General features: G+C 55.0%; 2 protein-coding genes and 1 long non-coding RNA gene across 13 annotated transcripts in view; 2 read left to right on the top strand and 1 right to left on the bottom strand.

The window, feature by feature from the left end:
- Capn15 (calpain 15) overlaps window positions 1-13,905 on the top strand; it is a 35,901-nt gene extending 21,996 nt beyond the window's left edge. For 5 of the 9 annotated variants that reach the window (XM_045161522.1, XM_045161517.1, XM_045161523.1 and 2 more), the window contains 10 exons: window positions 6,343-7,783; window positions 8,320-8,528; window positions 8,617-8,800; window positions 8,869-9,092; window positions 9,698-9,823; window positions 9,902-10,054; window positions 11,464-11,625; window positions 11,718-12,222; window positions 12,302-12,480; window positions 12,550-13,905. In XM_045161522.1, coding sequence (XP_045017457.1) covers window positions 6,365-7,783; window positions 8,320-8,528; window positions 8,617-8,800; window positions 8,869-9,092; window positions 9,698-9,823; window positions 9,902-10,054; window positions 11,464-11,625; window positions 11,718-12,222; window positions 12,302-12,480; window positions 12,550-12,727 — 3,339 coding nt within the window. In that variant the 5' untranslated portion in view covers window positions 6,343-6,364 and the 3' untranslated portion in view covers window positions 12,728-13,905. Of the gene's footprint in view, window positions 1-5,724; window positions 5,819-6,342; window positions 7,784-8,319; window positions 8,529-8,616; window positions 8,801-8,868; window positions 9,093-9,697; window positions 9,824-9,901; window positions 10,055-11,463; window positions 11,626-11,717; window positions 12,223-12,301; window positions 12,481-12,549 lie in introns of those variants that run through there. The other 4 variants (XM_004652119.2, XM_045161524.1, XM_045161521.1 and 1 more) reach the window with 4 other exon arrangements.
- Window positions 521-19,076, bottom strand: LOC123464448. The gene is made up of 2 exons (XR_006639587.1): window positions 18,972-19,076; window positions 521-1,563 (listed from the first exon to the last, which is right to left on the bottom strand). It is a non-coding gene; the product is annotated as an uncharacterized LOC123464448 (long non-coding RNA).
- Prr35 (proline rich 35) lies at window positions 18,944-26,054 on the top strand. 3 transcript variants are annotated; one of them, XM_004651963.2, is made up of 3 exons: window positions 18,944-19,060; window positions 23,755-24,830; window positions 25,114-26,054. In XM_004651963.2, exons 2-3 carry the CDS (start codon window positions 23,794-23,796, stop codon window positions 25,760-25,762), a joined length of 1,686 nt encoding a protein of 561 aa, XP_004652020.1. In that variant the 5' UTR covers window positions 18,944-19,060; window positions 23,755-23,793; the 3' UTR covers window positions 25,763-26,054. The 3 variants fall into 3 exon arrangements, with proteins under 3 accessions (XP_004652020.1, XP_045017460.1, XP_045017461.1); XM_045161525.1 differs by lacking the exon at window positions 18,944-19,060 and adding an exon at window positions 19,296-19,370; XM_045161526.1 differs by lacking the exon at window positions 18,944-19,060 and adding an exon at window positions 19,530-19,599.

Below are 26,054 nucleotides of genomic sequence, written 5' to 3'. Positions count from 1 at the left end.
GATCTCCTTCCTCCAAGCCACTGATGTGCCCTGGTCAGCAACCTCGCTTGAGTCCAGTTTCTGCTGGATGGTTAGTCAATAAGCAGTTCAGACATTGCCTGCCTAGGGACAGACAGTGAGGACACACCTGCCCAGAAAGGCTGACCAGGCTAAGCTGTGGCCAAGCCAGGGACCAGTGGCCTACTGGTTTCCCAACCCCCTGAGGATATAGGACAGAAACCCTCAGTACATCATCCAACCTGAGCACAGGTGGAGGAAGAGAAACTGGCAGGGGTCAGGAATAGTACTGCACAGCTGGGCATGGGTCTTCATCTCTTGGTGGCCTAATGAGCAACTCCCCAGAACCTAGCTTCAGCTTAGTGGCTGTGGCCAAGGACCCTTGGAGTTCTTCCTGAGAGAGGGAAAAAAACATTCCCAGCCCATAGCAGGGCCTCTAGTTGCTCATCTTGTTGCCTAGCTAGATTCTGATGCTGCCTAGGAGCCTAGTGTTGTAGCATGCTCAGGAAGTTGCGGGCAAAACAGTGTTCTGCATACAATTTATTGACAGTTGTTTCAATTGCCTGCTGGTGAGCCCCTGTCCTGTGAAGGTAGAATTGCTTCTGTGAGCCCATGTGCTTTGTGACTTAGGGGTATTGTGTTTTGCAAATGTTGACAAAATCTTTTATCACAATTTGTAGTTCAGGAGCTAGAGAACATACCCAGCACTGCACATGTGCTAGGCAAGTGGTCTGCCAACAAGCAGGTTCTGGCCCTACATTAAGCATTCCAGAGGAACACTGCAGAGTCTGTATAAAGGCTGGACTGAATCTTCAGCTCTTCATACAAGCTTTGTTGGTGGTCTTGCCTATAGATTTCAGCTCTCTGAGCACTTGTTTCCTTCCCAGGCTGGCCATGGGCTTATGGGTAGCAGAGGCAAGTGAGCTAAGGGGCGTAAAGGGTGGGGCTCTGTCAGTGCACCTCCACCTCGGGCCTGTGAGGTGCCCTAGGAGTCCTTGATCCTGATAGACCTTCTGAACATAGAAGAGCTTCAGCTTGCCCTCTGGCCAGTTTGCCCTGTTCTGCCAAGGGCCACATTTGATCTTTGGGCGTATTTTTGTTTAAACATACTGCAGACAGGATCTTTCTGGTTTGAATCGTCTACTAAAAGGTTCCCACACTTGTGATCCACTGCCCTCCTCCTGCTGCTGACAGCCCAGATGCCATGTCTCAGATTCAACTGGGCCTGGCTGGTTTCTGTGGTGAATGAGGACCTGGGCTGCTCCCCAGTGTTTCTGGGACTTGTACTAGTTGCTTTTTGCATTGCTGTGACAAGTACCTGGCTCATGGTTTGATGGGATATAGTCCATCACGGAGGGCAAGGCTTGTTGGCTGGTCACGCTGTAACTGCACTTTGATGGGATAAAGTCCATCAGGAAGGGCAAGGCTTGGTGGCTGGTCACGCTGTAACTGCAGTTAGAAAGCTGAACGAGATGAATGTTAGTGCTTAGTTGCTTTCTTCTTCTTCTATTTTTACTTAGTCCAACACCCCAGTCCATAGGATGGTATCGTCTGTGTAGCCATTACCTTTTCATTGTTGGGGGGAAAAAAACACCTAATCAGAAGCAGCTCAAAGGGGAAAAGGGTTTATTTCAGCTAAAGGTTTCAAGGGGAAGTTTCCTCATAGTGGGAAAACATGACAGGCCTGACAGGAAGCTGGGTAGCATCTCCATCTCAGCAAGAAGAAAGTAATCTGCGTACTGGGCTTAGCTTGATTACCCCAAAGCCCACTTCCAGCAGTACTCCTCCAGCAAATCTCTACCTTCCACAGGACTCACAAAATCCCCAAATTTCCACCAGCTGGGGGCCAAGTATTCAAAACACATGAAGCCATTGGGGGACATTTCGTTCAAATCACCATGACCCATATTCCCAATGAATCTTCCTCTTTCTTCCCCTCATTAGACCTCTCTGAAAACACCTTCACAGACATGCCCAGAGGTGTGTCTCATAGGTCCAAATCCAGGCAAGGCTAGGCATCACAAGTCTACAACTCCTTGTCAACTTGACTCCAAAATATGTCACTGTTTAACCATAGCATTTCACCCCTGGCTTCCATAGGCACATAGCCATCACAAAATGCATTCAATACCAACTTATAAAAATCTCATAGTCTTAGCCAGGCATGGTAGCGATTAGTCCCAGCACTTGTGAGGCAGAGGTAGGAGGATCGGCAGAGACAATATAGTGAATTCCAGATCAGCATGGCCCAGAGTGAGACCCTACCTTGAACTCCTCCCTCCTTCCCTACACACACTGCCAAAAATTCAGGCCAAAACAAGACTGAAATCTAGCAGGGCAAACACAAACCTTGTAGCTCTGTGACTATCACCTGGGCCTCATAGTGGCATTATCTGCGCTCCAGCAGCCTTGGGAAACCCTCCTAGTCTACTTCTGCCACCTACAGCTCACTTAGCCTCTCAGGCTGACTCTTCTCCATGCTTGCAGCTTTCCTTGTTGGATGTCCCACAGATCTGTCATTTCTAACATCATGGTGTCTCCATTGCAACTTAAGCTTGATCTTCAGCTTCACCCAGTAGCCTCTCAAAGCCTCCTTGCAATGAATCTGACCCTGCCATTCATGGCCTGTCCTCAGCAACTTTCTAAAACCGTAGTGTAAGTTCTCTGACCCCATGTCTGCAAAATCACCATGTGGCTAACACTGCCAAGTTCTGCTAGCTATAGATGTCCCCATCTGCCACAGCTGTAGTGGCCTGCATGGGCCTTGGGAACTGATCCTGGGGAAACACTTCCCTAAGCAGTTGATTTTCACCAGGAAACCCCTTTAGTGGCATTTTCAGGTCATTTTATCTCTTTTCATTTTTAAAAACTTTATTTATGGGCAGAAAGAGTATGTGCACACACTAGGGCCTCTTGCCACCTCAAGCAAACTGCAGGTGCGTGCACTATTTTATGCATCTGGTTTTTTGTTGGTACTGGAGGATTGACCCCTGAGCCAGCAAGTTTTGCAGGTAAGTGCCTGTAACTGCTGAGCCATCACCCCTGCCCCATTTTATCTTTTCAAATGAGGGTTTTTGGTTTTTTTAGGTAGGGTCTCTCTCTAGCCTAGCTCAGGCTGACCTGGAATTCACTGTGTAGTTTCTGGGTGGCCTTGAACTCATGGTGATCCTCCTACCTCTGTCTCCCAAGTGCTGGGGTTAAAGGTGTGTGCCACCACACCTGACCCTGAGTTTGCATTTTTAAAAGAGCATTCAGTGACTTAAGGCACCTTTCCTGTTGTCCCAGTGCAAAGTGTGAGGTTTTTCTTAGTTGAGATAATCTCTAACAATTGCAAGTGTTTTGCTTATATCCTTTTCTGCAACTTTAAATTCTATTCCTTTCTTTACTATCTTTTTTTAGTGTTGATTTATTTGTGATCAGAAAAAGAGAAGAGAGCGAATGGGCATGCCAGGGCCTCCAGAAGCTGCACTTCATAATATTTTTAAAATTTATTTATTTATTTAAGAAACAGAGTGTGTATGTATATGGGTGTGCTAGGAGGGCCTCTTGCCACTAGAAATGAAGTCCAGATGTACATGCTACTTTGTATATCTGGTTTTATGTGAGTACTGGAGAATTGAACTTGGCTTGTAGGCTTTGCAAGTACCTTTAACCACTGCAACATCTCCCCAGCCCCTATTCTTACTACTTTTGCAATTTTTATCTTTCTGCTTTGAATTCTTATTATAAACCTTAATAAATGCAATAAGCAATAACCATGTCACAGCCTGAGTGTTGTCTTAAAATTTCCTCCACCGAACAACTTAAACTTAGTCCATTACTTTTAAATTTGATCTAACTCGAGTTTTCAGGATGTGCACAGAATTCAGCTAAATTCTTGGCCTATTTCCCAATAGTCTTTATTCCCTTCTGAAGTGTCTTGAACCAGGTCTCTACTGACTATATGTCTGTATGTCTGTCAGTGTTCTAGTTTTTCAGCCTTCCACCAGAATGTCCCATTTAGCTCTGCTTTCCAGGACTTGTCTAGCCACAGTTCCAGCTCTTCTGCATTAGTCCCACAAATCTGTTTCAGAGGCCCAAGGACCACATAGTTCACCACAGCAGCAACCTCACTTCTTGGCACCTATTTTCATCTGTATTTACTTTTCTCATTGTTGTGACCAAATACCTGTCAAGAAGCAACATAAGGGAAGAAGGCTGTATTTTAGCTTACAGTTTAAGAAGGGACATAGTCCATCCTGGCAGGAAAGCATGGCTACCTGAGCTTGAGGCAGCTGCCCACATTGTTCCCAGAGCAGAAAGAGATGAATGCTGGTACTTAGCGTCCTTTCTCCTTTTTCTGTTTAGTCTGGATCTCTATCCATGAAATAGTGCTACCCACCTTTCTGGAAATAGTCTCAAAAACATGCCCAAACCAGGTGTGGTAACACACGCCTTTAATCCCAGCACTTGGGAGGCAGAGGTACAAGGATCACCATGAGTTTGAGGCCTCCCTGAGACTACAGAGTGAATTCCAGGTCAGCCTGAGCTAGAGTGAGACACTACCTTAAAAAAAAAAAAAAAAAAAAAAAAAAAAAAAAAAAAAAACATGCCCAGAGGACAAGGTATAATGAGTTCCAGGCCAGCCCGGGGCTACAGAGTTCCAAGTCATCCTGGGCTAGGATGAGAGCCTAGCTTGAATAAATGAAATCAAAACAAAACAGAAACACTTAACAAACTTGCCCAGAGCTGTGTCTTTTGGGTGATTCCAAATCCAGTCAAATTGGCAATGAAGATTGAGCCCTACAAGGTTCTTCTTCACTCTGTGCCAACTGGGGGCCTTGGGACTAAAGCAGGATATGTCCTAGGAGGGATCCCTAAGAAGCCATGCATGGGTACTGTCTTTCCTCAAGAAACTCCTAAGAAGTGGTCTGCAAAGGGTCAAACTCTGCTGCCCACTGGGGCCCTCTGAGATGTCCACCTTGGCTATGCTGCAAAGCTGGTATGCAGGTAGAGGCAGGAGTCCTCGTGTGTGGGGATGAGTGAGGGGTTGAGGGGTTCCGTGCTGGCATGAAATGTCCTCTAACCATGAACTCTCTCCAAGTGGAGGAATTGAGGAAAAAGGTCTGGTTATCTCTAGTCAGATTGGGCTGCTTTTTTTTTTTTTTTTTTTTTTTTTTGGTTGGTTCAGTTTGGTTGATTTTTTTGAGACAGGGCCTCACCCTCACCCAGACTGTCCTAGAACTCACCTTGTAGCCTTGGCTGGCTTTGAACTCACAGAAATCCTTTTACCTTAGCTTTCTAAGTGCTGGAATTAAAGGTGTGTGCTACCATACCTGGCTAGGTTGTGCTTTCTGAGCACAGAAACCCAAGTCAAAGCTGACTGGTTATATTCCAGGCTTTTCACCCAACCTAGTGTACCTGCCTTGTCTGCAGCCCCAGCACAAGGGCCTTATCTACTGCACAAAGCCGTGGCAGCTCAGTGGTTCCTGCGCCTCTCGGACTGCTCTTCTTACGGGTGCTCAGCCTGTACCAGGCAGACGTGTTAGAGTCCGCTCTGAGCTCTGCACAACAGTGATGCTTGCAGAGATTTTTTGTTTGTTTGTTTCTTTTATCTGAAGAAGTGAGTTTTCTTTCTGAACCAGAAGGGTTAGAAGCACAAGTTTCATGCTTCATTGTAAAGAGCAATTGATTTTCCTGCAGGCTGAGCAGCTACAGAGGTGGGGATTGTGGAGATGCCTCTGTGGTGCCTGCTGTGGGCCCAGCACCCTCTCTACCTGGGAAGAACAGGGCCTAGCCTGGGGGCAGGCAAGTCAGACCAGGAACCCCCCCAGCACAAAGGGTAATACTCCACCTATGCGCACTGCTATCCATCCCAAAGCCCAGGAGTGTGTGTCATGTTCGCAGGACAGTGCCAGCTGCAGCCCTCACAGCCTTAATCCCCAGCTGAGCTCACCCTGTGTCTGCCACACAGCCTCGCTCTGCCCCAGGCAGCCCTTCCTTCCAAGCAGACTACTGCTTTCCAGTGCCCACGGCTGCCCTTTCACACGTTTGCTGGTGTGGAGTGTGCTGAGCCCACAGGGTCTCAGTAGGACTGAAGTGATGCTGATGCTATCCCAGGACTGGGGCCCAAGGAGCCACAAAGCTGAGGATCCACCCTCATTAGAAGCCTTGCCGTCCTGCATTGTAGGCAGAACGTGGCTGACCTTGAGTTGGTCATGTTTCCCATCTCACTGGCTCTGCAGCCAGATGGGCTCCTCCCCCACGCCTAGGCACCCTCCCTGGAAAGGTGCTGTCCTGTCACCCTGAGAACATTGTGACCACAGGCTTCATGTGAGACCCACTGACCGAGGTTTTCCCTTGCAGCCACACACACTCTCCTGGGTCTATGGCCACGGTTGGGGAGTGGTCCTGTGCGCGCTGTACCTTCCTGAACCCAGCCGGCCAACGTCAGTGCTCCATCTGTGAAGCCCCCAGGCACAAACCAGACCTCGACCAGATCCTGCGGCTCAGTGTAGAGGAGCAGAAATGGCCCTGCGCACGCTGCACATTCCGGAACTTCCTGGGCAAGGAAGCTTGTGAGGTGTGTGGCTTCACCCCGGAGCCCATGCCAGGGGCCTCCCTGCTGCCCATTATCAACGGGGTCCTGCCCAAGCCGCCCACTGTGCTTGTGGAGCCAAAGGGCAGCTCCAAGGAGGAGCCAGGCCCAGTGCGGACAGCAGGGCTGGTAACCATGGAGCCGGCCAGAGATCACCCCGAGGAGGAAGAAAAGGAACCGGAGGAGGAGGGGGAGGGGGCAGAAGCTGGGAGTGGCTGGGCCTGCCAGCGCTGCACCTTGCACAACACACCTGTGGCCAGCTCCTGCTCAGCCTGCGGGGGACCCCGGAAACTGTCATTGCCCCGCATACCCCCAGAGGCCCTGGTGGTGCCCGAGGTTGTGGCTCCTACTGGCTTTCATGTTGTTCCTGTCCTGTCTCAGCCTGTCCTTCCCAGGGGAGGTGCTGAGGCTGACTCTCCCTCCACCAGCCAAGGTCCCGCGTCCACTGACCAAGAGTCCCCCAGGATACCACCCTTCAACCCCTTCTCACCCACCCTGCAGAATAATCCTGTGCCCCGAAGTCGCCGAGAGGTCCCCCCGCAGCTTCAGCCACCTGTGCCTGAGGCAGCTCAGCCCTCACCCTCCACTAGCTCCAAAGGACCCCAGGGTCCAGGCAGGGCTGCAGGCGGAGCCTCCCGCCTGGCAGAGTTGCTGTCGGGCAAGCGGCTGAGCGTGCTGGAGGAGGAGGCCCCGGCCGGCGCCCCTGCCCGCTGCGAGGCGCACAGCGATGTCATCGACCTCTCCGGAGACACGGTGCGCTTCACGCCCGCCAGCCCCTCCAGCCCCGACTTCACCACCTGGATGTGTGCCAAGTGCACGCTCAGGAACCCCACAGCAGCGCACAGGTGTTCCGCATGCGGCTGCTCCAAGCTGCACGGCTTCCAGGAATACAGCGAGCCCCCTGCCCACTGCCCCGACTGTGGCACGGACAAGCCCGGCCCCTGTGCCAGCTGCTGTGGACGGGCCCACAAGGCCGCCCGCCTTTTGACTGAGCGCCTGGGCCAGTGGGCCTGTCCAGCCTGTACCCTGATAAACACACCTCGGGCCAAGCACTGTGCAGCCTGTCACACACCACAGCTCCTTGTGACCCAGCGCCGGGGAGCCACAGCCCTGAGGCGCAGGGAGAGTATGCACGTGGAAAAGCGGCGGCAGACAGATGAGGGCGAGGCCAAGGCGCTGTGGGAGAACATCGTGGCCTTCTGCCGGGAGGTGAGTGGCCTAGTCCCAAAGCTGAGCGCCAGCCTGACTGGTCTACAGATGTATGACATCCACTGCCATCATTTGTGTTCTGCCCCCTTGGCCCACATGCCTAGGAGAGTCTGGCCCACCATGTGTAAGCCCACAGGGAGACAGGAATACAGCAAGGCTGCCTTGTCCAGGACACTGTGAAGACTACTAAAGCTCAGGGCTGGGGTACCTAGTGCTTTTTCCCTTTGAGCTGCTGAGCCTGAGCTCTGGGTGGACCTGTCACCCTTGGGTCAGCTGGGTCTTTGCCATCTCCCATGCTCTGTAACCAGCCTGCAGTTGAGATCAGCTGTCGGTGTATCCTCGTACCCATTCACAACCATCTGATAGCCCTCCACACAGGTCAGGGTGGCCAGGCACCCAGGTTGGTGTGCTGCACAGAGGCCCTACCCTGCCTTTCTGGAACTCTTGGGAGGGTGGGTCTTTGCCAGGCAGAGTGGGATCATCCTAGACCTAAGGCTGCCCTGCCCAGCCTGAGCGTCTGGTCATGGTCCCTGCAGAATAGTGTGAACTTTGTGGATGACAGCTTCCCTCCCGGGCCTGCGTCTGTTGGCTTCCCAGCGGGTGACAGTGTCCAGCAGCGAGTAAAGCAGTGGCTGCGCCCCCACGAGATCAACTGCTCTGTCTTCAGGGACCATGGTACCCAGTGGTCAGTCTTCCACACCCTGCGGCCCTCTGACATCCTCCAGGGGCTGCTGGGGAACTGCTGGTGAGCAAGAAGAGGCAGGCAGGCCCAGGGGGGGTGTGGGAGTCTACAGGTCCAGGCATGGGCACCCAGTGAGATTGATTCCACACAGGTTCCTGAGTGCATTGGCAGTGCTGGCTGAGCGCCCTGACCTGGTGGAGCGGGTGATGGTCACTCGCAGCCTGTGTGCAGAGGGTGCCTACCAGGTGCGACTGTGCAAGGATGGCACATGGACTACAGTGCTGGTGGACGACATGCTACCCTGTGACGAGGCTGGCTTCCTGCTCTTCTCGCAGGTGGGGTAGTAGAATGGGTGGCGGGGTGGGAGGAAGGGGCAGCCTGTGACTCTTGAACCCTCCTCCAGGCACAGCGGAAGCAGCTGTGGGTGGCCCTCATCGAGAAGGCGCTGGCCAAGCTGCATGGCTCCTACTTTGCCCTCCAGGCTGGGCGTGCCATCGAAGGCCTGGCCACACTCACCGGTGCTCCCTGCGAGAGCCTGGCGCTGCAGGTCAGCTCCACTAACCCCCGCGAGGAGCCCGTTGACACTGACCTCATCTGGGCCAAAATGCTGAGTTCTAAGGAGGCTGGGTAAGAGGGGCGGGCGCTGCCATTGTCTGCGGCATTGGGAGGAGAGGCGAGGCGGAGCGGTGGGAGAAGCGGGGGACAGTGCCCTCTGACTGCCTGCATCTCACAAGGTGCTCTAGCACAGGCTGGCCATAGCAAGGAGGCCTGGCCAGCCCTTGGGGCCCTGGGAAGAGCCCAGAGCCCATCGCCTTCCACTTAGGGAAAAGTGGCAAGACCCATGGAAGAGCCCTGAAGAGTGAAGGGAGGTGTTCTGAGACCTGCCAAGCTGTGGCCAGCTTTGTGAGCCTTGACCACCCCACCACCCCCACCCAGCATCCACCCCAAAGGCCTAGGTCTTAGGTCTGGAAAAAGAAGCCCTAGGTGCTGAGACTTCAGCCTTCAGCTGAACCTGGGCAATGTCCCTGCCCACAGCTCAGGGCCTAGTTCCAAGGACCAGACCGCCCTAGCCTAGGCCTTCTGAGTTGAGCCAGGGTATAGAGCTGGGCCAGCACTTCCTGGGGGCATGTGATATGTGGGTCCCAGACCATTATCTTCCCCCAAGCAGAGAGAAGCCCCTCCCTGCTGTTCAACCAACCCATCAGCCAAGACTATATACTATGTCTATATAGGTTCCTCATGGGCGCCTCCTGCGGAGGAGGCAACATGAAGGTGGATGACGCTACCTACGAGAGCCTGGGCTTGCGACCTCGCCATGCCTACTCAATCTTGGACGTTCGGGATGTCCAGAGCTCCAGGTAGGGGCCTAACTGGCTGCCAGTGGTTCAGTATATAGACCCAGGCACAGTCTTGGTCCTCAACTCTGTGGTCCACAGGCTTCTGCGGCTTAGGAACCCGTGGGGCCGTTTCTCCTGGAATGGAAGCTGGTCGGATGAGTGGCCACACTGGCCAGGGCATCTGCGGGCTGAGCTCATGCCACACGGCAGCAGTGAGGGTGTCTTCTGGATGGAGTACAGTGACTTTATCAGGTACCCAAATGCCCTCACTGTCCCATGGCCAAGTCCTCCGAAACTGGCCTGGACAGACAGCAGCCTGTCTGTGTCCCAGTCCCTGTGGGCTCTGAGTGGCAAGCAACTGCTGAGCTAACAAAGGAGTTCAGATCTATAGGAAACAGGTTGTGGCATTTGCTCCCCAGGGTACCAGAGAGTGTGTTAGTTGTTTTGATCTCACTGTGACAGATATCTGAGAGGAACAGTTTGAAAATAAGAACCAGCAGGTGTTGTGGCACATATGTATAATCCCAACACTAGGGAGCTTGAGGCAGGAGGATTGCAAGGTCAAGGGCAACCTAGACCACATAGTGAGTTCCAGGCCAGCCTTGAGTACATGAGACTCTTGTCTTTAAAAAAAAAAAAAGTGCCCAGCATGCAGCATGGTGATCCATGCCTTTAGTCCCAGCACTCAGGAGGCTGAGGTAGGAGGATCACTGTGAGTTTGAGGATATCCTGGGACTATAGAGTGAGTTCCAGATCAGCCCTAGCTAGAGACCCTGCTTCAGAGGGGGGTGCAACACAAGAAAGAAAGGGAGGGAGGGAGGGAGGGAGGAAAGAAGTGAGGAAAGAAAGAGAGAAGAAAGGAAAGGAAAGAAGCCGGGCATGGTGGCACATGCCTTTAATCCCAGCACTCAAGAAGCAGAGGTAAGAGGATCTCTGTGAGTTCTAGGCCAGCCTGGGACTACAGAGTGAATCCAGGTCAGCCTGGGCTAGAGCAAGGCCCTACCTTGAAAAACCAAAATCAAGTCTTGTGTGTTGAAGACCTGGTCTCCAGCTGGTGGCAGTATTGAGATGGAAAGAACTACCCTCACCAGTAGGCAAATCCAGTGATGAGTTCATAACTGAGTGGTTTATTGGGGTCCTATCTGGAGGAAGTAGGGTTTGGCCCTTTTCTGTCTGTTTCTTGGTGTCTAATCATACACTGAAACCTCCAACCCAAAATAAATCCTTTTTTTTTTTCTTGGTTTTCGTTTTTCAAAGTAGGGTCTCACTCTAGCCCAGGCTGACATGGAATTTATTATGCAGTTTCAGGCCGGCCTCGAACTCACAGCAGTTCTCCTACCTCAGCCTCCCGAGTGCTGGGACTAAAGGCACGTGCCAACATGCCCAGCCACACGAGACTTTTGAGGGGTCACTTCACATCCAAACCACAGCAGGGCAGCCACCAGGACAAGCACTTCTGTTGAGAGACCCTTTCCCAAAGTGATGCTTAGGTCTCCAAGGAGAAAGGGTTTGTGCCCTGGGCTGCAATATCATAAATGAAGCTTATGGTGGCCAGTGGGTGCTGGAACTTAAGCAGCAAAAAGCTCATAGGATGGATGCCAAGTCCCAGAGCTGGGCCGTGAGACTGTACTCTGCTTACTGGGTCTTACCTTCCTGCCTAGGTACTTTGACTCTGTGGACATCTGCAAGGTGCACTCAGACTGGCAGGAGGCAAGGGTTCAAGGCTGCTTCCCAAGCACAGCCAGTGGGCCAGTGGGCGTGACAGCGCTCACAGTGCTAGAGCGTGCTTCTCTGGAGTTTGCCCTCTTCCAGGAGGGGAGCAGGTAGGCAGCGGGCAGGGTGCACCACCAGGTTGGGAGATTATGGTTGTGGCCACATCCACATGAAGCCCCAGCCTGATGTGTCTGACCCACAGGCGCTCAGACATGGTGGACAGCCACCTGCTGGACCTGTGCATACTAGTATTCCGAGCCACCTTTGGCAGTGGTGGCCGCCTGAGCCTGGGCCGCCTCTTGGCCCATAGCAAACGTGCTGTCAAGAAGTTTGTGAACTGTGATGTCATGCTGGAGCCTGGCGAGTATGCTGTGGTGTGCTGTGCCTTCAATCACTGGAGCCCTGCTCCACCAGGACCCCCCACCACAGCGCAGGGTAAGGGCCCCAGCCAGACGAGGCCCACACCTGCCTCCCCACCCTCAGAGCCTAAAAGCCCACCCACGGGAAGGCTGCCGGCTCCCTCATCCACACCCCCCACAGCCTCCAGCCCCTTGGCAGGGGTCCCTCGCAGTGCCCCCGAGCCACCTGGCCACGTGCTCGCAGTGTACAGCTCCAGGCTGGTCATGGTGGAGCCAGTGGAGGCACAGCCGACCACGCTGGCTGATGCCATCATCCTGCTCACTGAGAGCCGGGGCGAGCGCCATGAGGTGGGTGGGGTCCTCGTGGGGGAGGGAAGTGGGTGGCCATCCACCAGCCCCAGCCCACCTGCTCTGTACCTGTGCCCAGGGCCGTGAGGGCATGACCTGCTACTACCTGACCCACGGTTGGGCGGGGCTTATCGTGGTGGTGGAGAACCGGCACCCCAAGTCCTACCTGCACGTTCAGTGTGACTGCACCGACAGTTTCAATGTGGTGTCCACCCGTGGCAGCCTGCGCACCCAGGACAGTGTGCCACCACTGCACAGGTGGGTACCTGTCTCACCCCACCCCCAGCCCTGGTTTCTCACTGGTCCTCACTGACCCTCTTTCCCCAGGCAGGTTCTAGTGATCCTATCCCAGCTGGAGGGCAATGCTGGATTCTCTATCACCCACCGCCTGGCACACCGCAAGGCAGCTCAGGCCTTCCTAAGTGACTGGACAGCCTCCAGAGGCACCCACAGTCCTCCACTGACACCTGAAGTGGCCGGCCTGCATGGGCCCCGGCCACTGTGACTGCTGTGCCCTGGGGCAGGGGCTGTGTGCGGACCCACCTGCCTGCCCCCCCCACATGCACTTTATGAGGGAGACCCCAATGGAGGATGCTTGAACCAGAATCTCAGGACCCTGCCCAGGGAGCCGCCAGCCACAGAGTGTAGCCTCCCCTGGGCCTCCCTCCCTATTCCTGCTCCACTCCAAGCACCTTTTCACTCCCCCACCAGACCTCTCAGCCGCCATGCAGAATACCTCGAGCGGGTGGGTGTATTCCAGCCCCTCCATCCTGAGCCCTGGGGATGGCTTCAGGTAGCCAAGCCCAGCTGGGGCTGCCCTTCCCTGTGAGCAAGAAGTTCCCTGCCACAGAGAGGCAGCCACAATCATTTCTTTCACAGAACCAAACCTGGGGGTCAGAGGTCAAGACCCTGCCAGGAGAGCCAGGGCCACCCTTTGCAACTCCGGTCAGCAGCTTCTCCTTTTGGTTTGTCCCAAGCCCCAGTGACCAGGACAGTGGCCTGGCACATGAGCAGTGCATTACAAGAAGAGAAGCAGGTGCCTGATGGCCACAGGCCAGGGCTTGGGGACAGAGGGCTTTGTCCAGCTGCCCCTCCTGCAACACTATGCAATTCCTGGAGCACCTGCCAGGATCGAAGCCATGATGGGGTGACAGGTTGGGAGCCAGGCCCAGCCCTGCTGTCTGGAGAAGCTCTTTGTCTGCAGCACCCCTGACCACAGTCAGCCCTGTCCTATGACCTTGGCCCATCCACAAAGAGGGACCCCCAACCCCATCACAGGCACATGCAGGTATGGTGGCTCCCTCCTCCTCGACCAGGGAGCTGAGCTGCCCACCTACCTAGTGTCCTGCCAGCTGCTTCTCCAGACCAGTCTTCATCTGCCACATGATGTCTGAGTCGTTTCTTGGGTCCTGCATCCCCTAGGTAGCAGGCAACCCTCATGCCCACTGTCCTCACCTCCGTGGGGCTCATGAAGGTTTTTATACCTATGGAAACATTCCCCTCCCGGCTCCCCAGGTCTCCTTTTACTCCGAGCTGTGAATATTTTTAACCCTGTAAATAGGACCAGCTCTTCAGACACAGAGACTATTTTATCAGCTGTCAGCCCCTTCCCTGTCCCGGTAACTCCACAGGCGGTTTCCACTCAGGCTCCAAGGACCAAATAAAAAGCATTTTGTTTTGTAAGGGAGCCCCCTGTGTGATGTCTCCCTCCCAGGCCCTGTGGGAAGGATAGGCTACTGCAAGGCCTGTGGTGGGGTCTGGGTGGAGCTGTGATAAAGGGCTCATGAGGGTCTCATTCCTGCCTGAGGTCAGCCTCAGATGAGTTGTGGAGGGGCTGTTGGGCAGATTCGCCAGCAAAGACTCAGTGCCCCGGTGGGACAGAGGTCCACAGCCAGGTAGGACCATCGAGACAGGCAGGACAGTGTGCCTGCGGAGCTGTTCCCTGTCTGCACTCAGGGTGGGGCTGTCTGAATCCCTCAGTCAGAAAGGAGGGAGCACATGGAGGGTGCTGGGGATACGGGCTGCTCCCCTCCCTGGCTGGTGTGCTACATCCCCTTCCAGCTCAGTGCAGGCTGGGCCAGTGATACTGAGCTGCTCGACCCATCTCTAGTCGGCAGCCCAAGCGCCATCGGGAGCTGGAGAACACCCCTGGGCAAGTGGGGGTTGGGGGTGCGGGGCTAGAATGCACCGTGTAAGAGGCCTGTCAGAGGCCAGCCCATCGAATGTGAGAGCAATTAAAGCCACCAGCAGTGTTCGCTCCAGGCGGGCCTCGGGCAGCGGGGCAGCTGCCACAACACATCTCACCTCGGTGCCCACAGCGCCTTCCCTGACCCTCCACGGCTGTGTGCCAGGCTGGACCTTCTCTTACAGGGTGGGGGCAGAGCCCACATCTACCCATGCATGTGGCAGGAACTGGCTTCCCTTCCCCACTAGCACCCACCACTCTGGTATCAGAGATGGGAGTCTACAGCAGGCCAGCAGCTGCACACCTATCCCCTCTGGTCCCTCCCCCTGGACCCCAGCATGTGGGAGTCAAAGGGGCTTTTAGAGAGGAGTTGGGGTCACTCATAGGCAAGACCCTTTGGCTTGTGTTGGGCAGGAGGCAGGCGTTCCTCAAGGACTTATGAGGGCTTGATTCAAATCAGAGTTGGAGGGCGGGAGGAAGGGAAATGGCCAGGCTGGCCTGAGCAGTGGACCTCACAAACCACAACTTCATCGACCTGGGCAGGATCAGACTGGATGTAGTCATCATCGCTAGGGCCTAGACTGTCCTGAACAGGGAGTCATAAAGCCCAGTAAGCAACCAGAAGAGTGACCAAAGCAGGGAGTGGACACAAGGGCCATTATAGGAACCCTGTTTTCTTGTCTGTGTCCATCTCCCAGGGCTCCTTCTAGACACCCACCTTACCACTTGCTCACGTTTTGAGGGTCTTACCACACTAATAGCCATCAACCTGTTTCCAGCTTTCCCCATAATTCCTGGGTCCAGTTGGCCCTGTGCCCTCATGGCCCCTTCTCCTGGCCCCACTGTTGGCGCTACTAGGCACTGCAGCCTTCCCAGGGCGGGTGGTGGCGTATTCTCACTTGTGAGGCATCCCTGTCAAAAGCACTTAGTGTACAAATTAGCCGCGGCCTCTCTGCCTCTCCGCACACAGCTCTGGGCGCTGGGCTGACAGGGCTGCAGCTTCCGGCCCTCTTCCACCTGCCCGGGGCGCACAGCATCCCGGTGTAGACCCCTGGCCACCACCCACATCCAAGTAGGAGGCTTTTCCCCTGCTGACCAGCCAGGGCTCTTTCCAGAACCCCCAATTTTGAGCTAAACAGGGGTTCCCACAACAAGGGGCAACATTCAGTGAGATTCTAGGGGGCTCCAGGCTGAGGCCCAGCACCTGTATCTACCCTAAGAGTGGCAGGTCCTGGTGTTGAAGGCAGTGGGGGGGGGGGCTTGTATATGGTGCCTGTGAGCAGGCCCCCACTGCCCTGCCAGCCGGCCTGCCAGTCAGGCGGGGAAAATCATCTGTGACAGGCCCAGGAAGGCTGGCCCCGGGGGCCGCAGAGCAACGCACACAGCTTCTCTTCCCAACATATGGCTGCTGTCGGCCCCAGGCACTGCTCAACCAGTGCCAGCCTCTGAGACCGGGTGGGGGCTTGAGTGAACTGAGCCTCTCGTCCCACCCACCTAGCCAACTGCACCCTTTGAATTAAGAAGTCCCTGTTCAATTGGAATGCTCTTGTGATGGGGAGCTCACCCTCTCAAACACGGCACCTGCCTCAAGCCTTCCAGAGAGCACTGGAGCCTTAGCCATCCAGTTGCTCAGCACAGAGCGGCAGCCCCACCCCAGGTTGGCAGATGACCCAGCATATCCAGGCATGGACCAGTCAGACAGACTACAGAAGGAAGGTTTCCCAGGCCTGTGTGTGCTGCTCAGCCCTCCTGAGACTAGGCTTTCCATAGAGCCTGTCCACAGACTCACCTAGCCCTGTCACTTCTCTTGTGCTATCTACCTGGGCTTCCTGGAGCCATCAGAACCTGCAGCCTCCCGCTGGTTCAGAGCCTTGGGTATGATCCTGTTCCTGCAGTCAAGCCCTGGGCCTGTCCTTCCCTAGCCTAAAGTCCCTGAAGCCACTTTGAATGTGCAAGAGGAGTGATGTCCCAAAGAAGTCCCTTGCTCTCTGAGTCAAGGGTCTTGCATGCATTCTGGTAGTTGCCATGTGCTTGGTGGTCATCAGTGAGGGGCCAAATGAACCTTGGCCAGGTGTCCTGCATGGGACTGACCAGAGTTACTGCCACTCCATGGAGTCATCTGTGTGTGGGCTTCAGACCCTGCCCATGTTCCTGCCTCTGTCTTTTTGCCCACTGCGGGGGGAGGGGGGGAGATGTAAGCCAGCCCAGCCCATACCTGTTCTAGTGAGGGCTGGGACACTGAAGAAAGGAGACAGTGTGAAGCCCTGGCTCTTTGTCCAGCCAGCAAGCCCTTAGCACACGTAAGTCCAACACTAATGGAGATGACAGGCAGGCAGCCATGGGCAGATCAAGCTGAGAAGGTTAATGGCTGGAATGAGCCTGAGGCTGGGGGTGGAGGCAGAGCCATACCAGGAGGAAACACTGGTCCCCTGTCTTAGTGGAGGACCCTGATGAAGCCAGGAGCAGCCTGAGACTGGGGCTCAGGGAGTGTTGGCAGGGTCTCAACAAGCTCAGGGTGACAAGCCTCAAAGCAACGGGGTCCAACACACTTACGGGTCAAGATATGGAGGTACCTCCAAGAGGCCAAGGCTGCCCTCTGCATGTATGTGTGTTGGGCAGGGGGATTAGCAGGGTTCATGACCTGAAGGGGGAAAGAGAGGAGCCACCATGAGGGTTTGGATAAGCCTGGGAGGCCTTGGGCAGGCTGAGAGCAGGGGACTGTCATTCACACCAAGCTCTCCAGGCCTCCATGTACAAACCTAAGACTCACACATTCCCCCTCCAAGAAGCCCATAAATGCATCCAGATGTTGCCCCTGGGGTTCCTCTCAGGTCACCAAAGCTTCTGCAAAACCTTCTGAAGAGGAGCCATGGCTGGGTGAACAGGCCCCTCCAGCTACCTGCTACTTTTCCCATGTCTCTCTGCCTCCACAGAACTGGCCTGGGCAGACCTCATGCCCAAAATGGCACATCTCTGGTTATTTTCCCCAAATCACTGGCCCAGTCATCTGAAGTGCATTGGGCTTTACTGCCTAGATGCTGAGACCAGAGCTTCCCTGGCTTGGCCAGTGGCCACAGCCTCCAGCCTGTCTATCCTTGGTGCTATCAAGAATGTCCTGAATCTCAAGAGCTGCTGCCCTGAGACTCAAGAGCCAAAGCCACTCTCCCTGTTTCAGGGTGACCTAGGTCTCCCAGACACTGGCCAGTGACCATGAGGGGCCAGTTTCATGGTCTCAACTTTCCCCAGAGCTGCTGGCACAATGGTTTCCCAAGCTGTCTCCCAGCCCCAGGCCACCTGCATGGTCAGCTGGTCAGGAGGCTGGAATGCTGTGCAGGCCACTGCAACCCCCTCCCTCTGTCCATTCCCCACCCCCACTGCAAGCCCTGGCCCTACCCATGGACCTCTTATATGGGGCAGATGGCAGGAGGGAACTAGAACCAAGGAGCTCTGAGCCTTGACAGTATCCCATGGATCCTGGCCAACATCCGGGTCCTGCCTAGTTACCTCACCATACAGACATGGAAACCAAGACCAGGTTCGCAAGTGCTGGGCTTTTGGTACCCTGCACACTGTGGATGTCCCAGAGGAGCAGCACCCAAAATCTCTACTGGGGCCTCCATTCTTCTACAAGACCTGAGCTGAGGAGAGTCCAAGAGCTGACAGCGGAGCCTAAGGGAATCCTGGGCTCCCAGGAGTCAGGTGGCCTCCATGCTGCACGGGCAAGCCTGGGGAAGAAATGTCCTCTTGGACTGCTGATCCCCTGGCTGAAATGCCACATGGCACATCTCTGACTTAGGTGTCCTCACCTAGTCACAGGTAGACTAGGGAGAGAGATGTTATCTGGCTCTGTCTAGGCCTGTCCATGTCCAACTCTGAAATTGGTCAGGTGAATTTCTCCGGGACCTAGCTGAGAAGTGGGACCCCAGGGTGTTAAGTTTTGACAGGACAAAAGAAGCTCTGGCCATGAGGACATTGAAGGGAGTTGGAGCTCTCTGGGATCTATTGTGTGCCCGGGGTTCTAACCCCTTCCCAGCTCCTCACCACCACAGTCTTCCCAGGAGAAGCCGCAGTGGAGAGGAGGTCTTCAAACTACAGGCAGAGAGAGGTATTGAACCTGCTCTGAAGTGCAAGGACACTTCCCATGGAGTGGGGAGTGACAGCTGGGGTTGATATGACGCATCCAGCGAAGATGGTATCAATGCATGGTGACCAGCCTGGGGCAGTGGCCATCAGCGGGCAGAGCAGGGGGCGTGGGAGCACCGGATTGGACTAAAGGAACCATAGGCTTGCTCCCCAGCTCAGGGAGAACTGATAAGGATGCCTGAGCTCTGCCCCAGCCCCTCCCAATTGGCTGTGGATACCCCAGTCCTGGGGCTCAATCCCAGGCCCTACTTCGGGTGAGCAGGCTGCTGTCAGGGGCCAGAGCCCTGACGGATGCACGCTGACTGCCCCCCCCCCCTCGCTGCGGCGGGGACCCGGGAGACTTCCCTGGCTGCCTCCGCGCACCCCCGCGGCAGCCTGCAGGCGACACGGGCGGGGACGGTGCCAGGCGCCCCTCACTCACCCAACACCTGCGCGCCACTCCGGACTCGGGCGGCGCCCGGGCGGCTTCGGACCCACGTCCTCCTGGAGCAGCCCCCGCTCGCTCGTCCGGTGAGTGTGCGGCGCGGGGCGGCGGGCGAAGAGGTGGGGACCGGCCGGCTGGCCAAGGCTGGGGCCGACCCGCCTCCCGCGCCCAGCGCAGCCGGAGGTCGCTGCGCCCCGGAGCCCGCGTCGTGACGCGCGCGCTTCGCCGCTAACTTCGGTGGGCGCCGGCCCGCGGCGTCGGGGCGGCGGCGGCTCCGGGAGGCGCTGCGGGGCGAAGGTCGTTCTCAGCGCCGGGACTCAGTTTCTCCCGTGCCGTACGCAAGCGAGAAGTGCGTCCCCGTCGTGCAGCCCGGCTCGCGCTCGGTCGGCAGAGGCGGTAAGGCGAGCGGGCAGCGTTTCCCGCGAAGTTGGGGCTCCGGAAGAGCTGCGCTCGGAGGGTTGCGGCGCTGCGCCGAAGGCCAGGGTCAATCCCAGCTCCTCCCGGGAGGGGGAGGCAAGGAGAGGATATTGGGGTCCCAGCTGGCCCAACTCAGTCCATGGTGCCTGGCCCCAGCTCCTGCACCCAGCCGTGTGGGGTGCCGAGTCCCACTGGGGTGGATGGACAGGTAGGCTGTGACCTGCTGGGTGGTCCAGGAGACAAGTGGCCCTTCCATGCGCCCCTTCTCCGGACTGTGAATGCAGGGCTTGGGAGCATACGCCTGGCCAATGGCAATGAGTGCTTTTGTGTGTTCACGAGGCTGATGCGGGGTTGTCCTGGGTTCTGTGTGCGCTGCGCTCGGAGGTCAGCACCTCAAGGTGCCTGGACTGGAGGGAGAGAGCAGGAGGAGCCTCAACCCCTAAGTCCAGGGACTCAGGAGGAGCTCCCAGTCCCAGCTGGGAGGTGCGTTGGGCGGTTGCACCAGTTGGCACAGCTGTGTGGCTCCCAGGGCTGGGTGATAGATGGCCTCAGCACAGCCGCCTCTGTCGCCTGAGCACACATGCCTATCTATCATTGCATCTTGGGGTGGGGTACATAAGCAGGGAGAAGTGGCTGCCTCTGCACTCTCCAAGCCCAGGCAGTCTGTACCCGCCCCCCAGCATTAGGCCCTTTTCTGGACCAACCCCTCCTCCCAACTTTGGAGACCCTCTCGGCTGCCCCTTGCCCCACCTCCGCAGCCTACCCTTGCTATGTGGACACCATGTGTGGTCCCTAGGCAGGTAATGCTTCCCACCTCATGCAGCTCACCTAACAGGAGTGTAAAAACATGGCCTTTTCTTGGCAATAGAGGTGACTATCTGTCATGGACAGAGTACAGTGGCCAGCATGGAGGAAAGCTATGTCCAGTGACAGTCCAGCTGCCCTCAGTCCTACGCTGTTCAAACCTTGAGGTGCATTTGTGCCTGCATCGGTGGTGGGTCTGTGACCAAGTGAGTCCCAGCCATGTCTGCATGTAGTTTCAGTTGTGGTGTGTGCTATAGGTGTGCTCTCGTGGACAAGCAGTCATGTCCACTCTGAGCAGGAGGTGGGACATGTGTGACCGTGGTCACCCTATCCCCAGTTAGCTCAGCCATGCAGGAGTGGTTCCTCCAAGCACAGTGTGGGCTCCTTGGGAGCCTTGCATGCTTGTGTGCACACACTTAAGGCTTGTGTGTGCACACCATGCACCCCGCTCAGACGCGAGTGTTGGGGTGGCGGACAACGCAGGTGGTGGCCCAGATGGAGTGCGGAGGCACTTCTGAACCAGCGTGTGGGGTGTGGGGAGAAGAGGGTCTTGGCTGAGCACCGCCACTGCAGGCTCGGTCGCTGACCCGCCTGAAGCCACCCAGATGGAGCTGGGCTGAGCAGGTGGCTGCGCCAGAGGGCCATGCTGTGACGTCCACTCCCCCCAGCCTGGCTTGGCCCTGTGTGTGGGTTGATCCCCCTCAAAGACCCCTGGTGTACACCTAACACTGTGTTAGCAGGCTCAGGCATGCACATATGCACACACACACACACACACACACACACACACACATGTGCACATGGCAGGCATGATGTTAGGCAGCTCTCAGATTCTCCCTGGTTTCTAATCTCAGTGCTTTGCTTCGGCCTATGGCAGGAGCAGGAGGCTGAACCAGAGCAGGGTCTCTGGAGAGGCACTGGACCAGTGGCTCTGGTAACACATGGCTGCTTCAAGCCTCTTACCAAATTCTTTGTGGGTACCTGCCTCATGCAGAGGGTGGGGCTAGATGGAGACTAGTTATCCCAGAAATTGGCCTGTGGGGATTTGTGCAGCATAACTGGATAAAATACAGGCTGCTCAGTTAAACTTAATTTCAGATAAATGATGAATAATTTCTTAGTGCAGTTACTAAGTACTGCCTAGACCATCGTTAGCCTAGAAATTCACTGACGTTTGGATCAGAGTTGGATCAGAGTGCCCTGCATTTTCTTCCCTTCCTATTTCTCTTCTATTTTTTAAATTTTAATTTATATTTGAGAGAGAAAGAGGCAGAGAGAGAAAGAGAGAGAATGGGCATGCCAGGGCCTCCAGCCACTGCAGACTCTAGAAACATGTGCCCCCTTGTGCATCTGGCTTACGTGGGTCCAGGGGAATTGAACCTGGGTCCTTTAGCTTTGCAGGCTTGTGCATTAACTGTTAAGCCGTGCCTCCAGCCCTCTCCTATTTTTTAAGTTTTTTTTTAAGTTTTTTTTTTTTTTTCACAGTAAGGCCTCACTGTAGCCTAGGCTGACCTGGAACTCACTCTGTAGTCCTAGGCTGGCTTTGAACTTACAGTGATCCTCCTACCTGTGTCTCCCAAATGCTGAGATTAAAGGCATGTGCCTTGTTGCCCAGCTTTTTAAATTTGTTTTGGGGGGATGGGGTTTCGAGGTAAGGTTTCACTCCAGCCCAGGCTGACATAGAATTCACTGTGTAGTCTCGGTGGCCTTGAACTTTTGGTGATCCTCCTACCTCTCTCTGCCTCCCAGAGTGCTGGGATTAAAGGTATGTGCCACCACACCTAGCTAATTTTTTTTTATTTTAAAAGAAATTTATTGTAAAAAAAATGCAAATGGCTCCTTGCCATGTTAACACACAATGTATGACATTCAAATCTGAGTTATAAAATTTTATTACAATCTCAAATAAAATATGGCAATAACAATACACGGTTCACACTATGGAACTGGACTGACTTCATCCTGAATGCATTTGAATATATGTTGAACACAACTTGAATATTCAATATATACTGTACTGACAGAAATTCTGCTATAAATTATGTGGAACACACCCATTTCATATGTATAGATAGCACTCTTTGTTTATAAAGTGTCAGCTATACATAACCCTATTTTAATATACATTTTTAAGATATAAAATATAAATGGAGGTATATTTGTGCCATTTGGCAAAAATGTTGACTAGAATCAGTATGACTTGCCTACCTCCTCATACAAAAGAGCGTCTACTTCTGGTTAGCAAAGGGGATGTGCCTAAGTGTTACTAGAATCAGTGCGTTTCACTGTCCACCCATCAAGTTAAAACAGATGTCTGTGCTCTGTCATCTCCACCTTACCTGAGTGACATGGAGATACCTAAGCTGGGGACTGATGACTAAGTTCTCCTTTCACAGTTTTCTTCATAATTACCAAACGTAACAGGAAAACATGTTGGAGGAAGGACAGAGGAGGACGATGGTATCTCAACTATGGTCTAAATGGAACAGTGACTTTATCACAAGCTTATCTCCCTAAGTTCGAGGACAGGACACCGACAGGAATCACTATTATTCTGAGCTGGCGAGATGTATGTAGTCAAATGTGGCCTTCATGCTTTAATCACACCAAGCCGGCTAAAATTTTTATTCATTTGAGAGAGAGAGAGGGTGGATGGGTGTACCAGGGCCTCCTGCCACTGCAAGCAAAGTCCAGATGCATGTACCACTTTGTGTATCTGACTTTATATGGGTAGTGAGGAACTGAATCCAGGCCATCAGGTTTTGCAAGCAAGGGTCCTTAACCACCTTCAGCCTCTCTTCCTTTTGCTCTCTGTCTCTCTCTATCTCTCTCTCATTTTTTTTTTTTTTTTGGAGGGGGTTGGAGGTAAGGTCTTGCTCTAGCCCAGGCTGACCCGGAACCCACTATGTAGTCTCAGGGTCGCTTCAAACTCACAGTGATCCCCCTATCTCTGCCTCCCAAGTGCTAGGATTAAAGATGAGTCCCACCATGCTTGGCCTCTTTTTCTTTTTAAATATTTTATTTTTACTTATTTAAGAGAGAGACAGGCAGAGAAAGTGAATATGAGTGCCCCAGGGCCTCTCCTCTTTTTCGTTTTTTCTTTTATTTACTTGAGAAGAGAGAGGCAGAGAGAAAGAGAGAATGGGCATGCCAGGACTTCCAGCCACTGCAAACAAACTCCAGATGCATGTACCACCTTGTGCATCTGGCTTATATGAGTACTGGGGAATTGAACCTGGGTCCTTAGGCTTCACAGGCAAGCACCTTAACCACTAAGCCATCTCCCCAGCCTTTTTTTTTTTTTCTTGAGAAAGATTCTCATTGTGTAGAACTATCCAATTATCCCTCTGCCTCAGCCTTCCAAGTACTGGGATAACACGTGTGTGCACCACTATGGCCCCACTCACAAGAATGAGTGATCTGCAGTGCAAAGGCTGGATTGGAGTAAGGCAAGACAAATGAAGCCTCCTGGGTTTTGATGTAGGGGATCCCTAATGCAGAGAAACAGAAAGCAGAAGAGGTCTGGTACTAATTGGGTCTCTTTCTGCCCCATCTGCAGGTGGCCATGGTGCCAGGGCCTGACCAATAGCAGATTGCCATGTCTCGAGAGGCAGGCTCATGCCGAATGGGCACTGGGGCAAGAGTGCGGTCACGGAAGCCCAAGAAGCCACACTACATCCCGAGGCCCTGGGGCAAACCCTACAACTACAAGTGCTTCCAGTGCCCCTTCACCTGCCTAGAGAAATCACACCTCTACAATCACATGAAGTACAGCCTCTGCAAAGATTCCCTCTCGCTGCTGCTGGACTCACCTGACTGGGCATGCCGCCGAGCAGCCCCTTCTCCCAGGCCCCGGGTGCCCACCCCTGACCACTCCATGGCCCTTTCAGACCCTGGCAGCCAGCCCACCATGCCCGACCTCATCATTGCTGACAGCCGCTCCCAGCGCCACTGTAGTGGGGGCCCCAAACCCGGGCCTGAGGGCTCCCCAAGACCACTGCCTCCACTGGCTAAAGCCATCCGGAAAGGTTCTGACCCCAGTGGGCTCCTGGCAGAGTCATGGAAGCCAGGACTAGGTGGCAGCATGAGGAGTGGGGCTCTGGGAGCCACGGCTTTGGCAGGCTCTGACAGCAATGTCCCCTGCTACCCACCACCTGCCCAGAGTGAGTTTCCTGAGGCTCAGAGCCTCCACCTGTCACTTCTGGGGATCAACTATCCTCTGGGGCCAGGTCTCTTCTCTTACCTTGGGCCCTCACTGGCTGCTGCAGCCCACATGCCCTTCCTGGCCTCTGCTAGTCCCTTGCTGCCCCCTGCAGCTTTCCCAGCCCCACAGGCCCCTGAGCGCCCAACCCTGGCCCCCCGCCTTTACTACCCACTGCTCTTGGAGCACAGCCTGGGGCTACCAGCAGGCAGGGCTGCCCCTGCCAAGCCCTCTGTAACCCCCAAGGGGCCTCCTGGGGCTCTAGCTCCTGGGTTGCTGAAGGTGCCTATCCCAGGGCTGGGGGGACCTTGGCCCCATGGAACTCTCACGGACCCAAGGCAAGAGGGAGAGTTGGAACAGGCTGCTCAGAGCAATCCCCAGGGGAGGCTGCAGAAGGCTCCCTCGAGCCTGGCAAAGTTTGACTCTCAGAGAAGGTGGGTGTCATAGGACATGAGCCTTGGGATGGAGGGGTCAGGGAAAGTCTTGGTGGGGTGGGGGCTAGACCCAGTCCTGAGCTTACTCACTGGGACGACAGGCTGCAGGCCTTGAAGGGCCCTAACACCAGAGAGCATTTGTCTCTCTTCCTTGGGAATGCCCAGTTCCAGACTTGTGCCTCTTCCTTTCCCTGGGGCCGGGGCCATGGCAGAGAACATAGGCAAGGTTTGGAGGGACTATATAGGGGGCAGAATGGCCTCCTGACTGGTTTCTACCCCCCAGCCTGCCGACCAGTTCCTCCCTGATGCTCTGGCCTGAGGGTGAAGAACCAGGTGACCCTACGGCCCCAGGCCCTGAGGTGTCCCTTCCTCACCAAGCACGAGGACCAGTGCTGGGAAGTCCGGACCCTGTGGGAGAGGACCTGACCCAGGCTCTCGGTGACTATGCCAAGGTGGAGCAGTGCCTGGGGCAGCTGGTGCCGCCTGGGGGCCTAGCCTCCAGACCTCTACGGGAGCAGTTAGGCAAGATCCGCCGTGAGCTATTCACCATCCACCAGGCTCTGGCACGGGCAGCACAGCCTCCAGACACACCCCTTGACCTCTCTATAAAGCGGGTGCCCACCAAGGGGTCTGAGGCACCTGCAGGGTCCTGGGGGTTGTCTGAGCCAAGCTCTATGCTGGTAGGGGGGATCTCTGAGCCCCCCAGTATGCTGGGTCCTGCAATGCTTGGGCCCTTCTCCAGCCATACTACCAAGTGTGAAGCTGACTCCAGTGTCCCACCCCCTGGCGTCTCTCTCCAGGCCCCAGAGGACCCTGTCCCCTCTGGTAGTGGCTGGGGCACTTGTCTTGGGATTGGGAGCTCTCAGACCCCTAAGGATATCCCTGCCCTGCAGAGCCCCCCAGGTGCTAAGGTCTGTTCACAACCCCCTTAGTGTGTGGACCCCGTTCCTTGACTTGGTCCCACTGTCCAAGGCTTGTCAAGTGTCAGTGTGCATGAGGGCTGGACAACCCTCTGGCCCATGACACCTCCCCCCCCCAGCCCACGAGAGCCCATGAGGTCATGTCAAAACAGTAAGGTCATGGTTATTTATTGATCACAGTTGTGGACATTAAAATAGAAGCTGTCTTCAAAACCCTGCTTGAGGGGCTAGGGAGATGGCTCAGTGTTTAAAAGCACTTGCTTGCAAAGCCTGCTGACCAGGGTTCAGTTCCCCAGTACCCATG

Source organism: Jaculus jaculus, chromosome 11 (assembly GCF_020740685.1).
Source record: "Jaculus jaculus isolate mJacJac1 chromosome 11, mJacJac1.mat.Y.cur, whole genome shotgun sequence".
Taxonomy (NCBI): domain Eukaryota; kingdom Metazoa; phylum Chordata; class Mammalia; order Rodentia; family Dipodidae; genus Jaculus; species Jaculus jaculus.
Note: the sequence above shows the minus strand (reverse complement) of the source record. Positions and strands in the feature narration are given on the sequence as shown.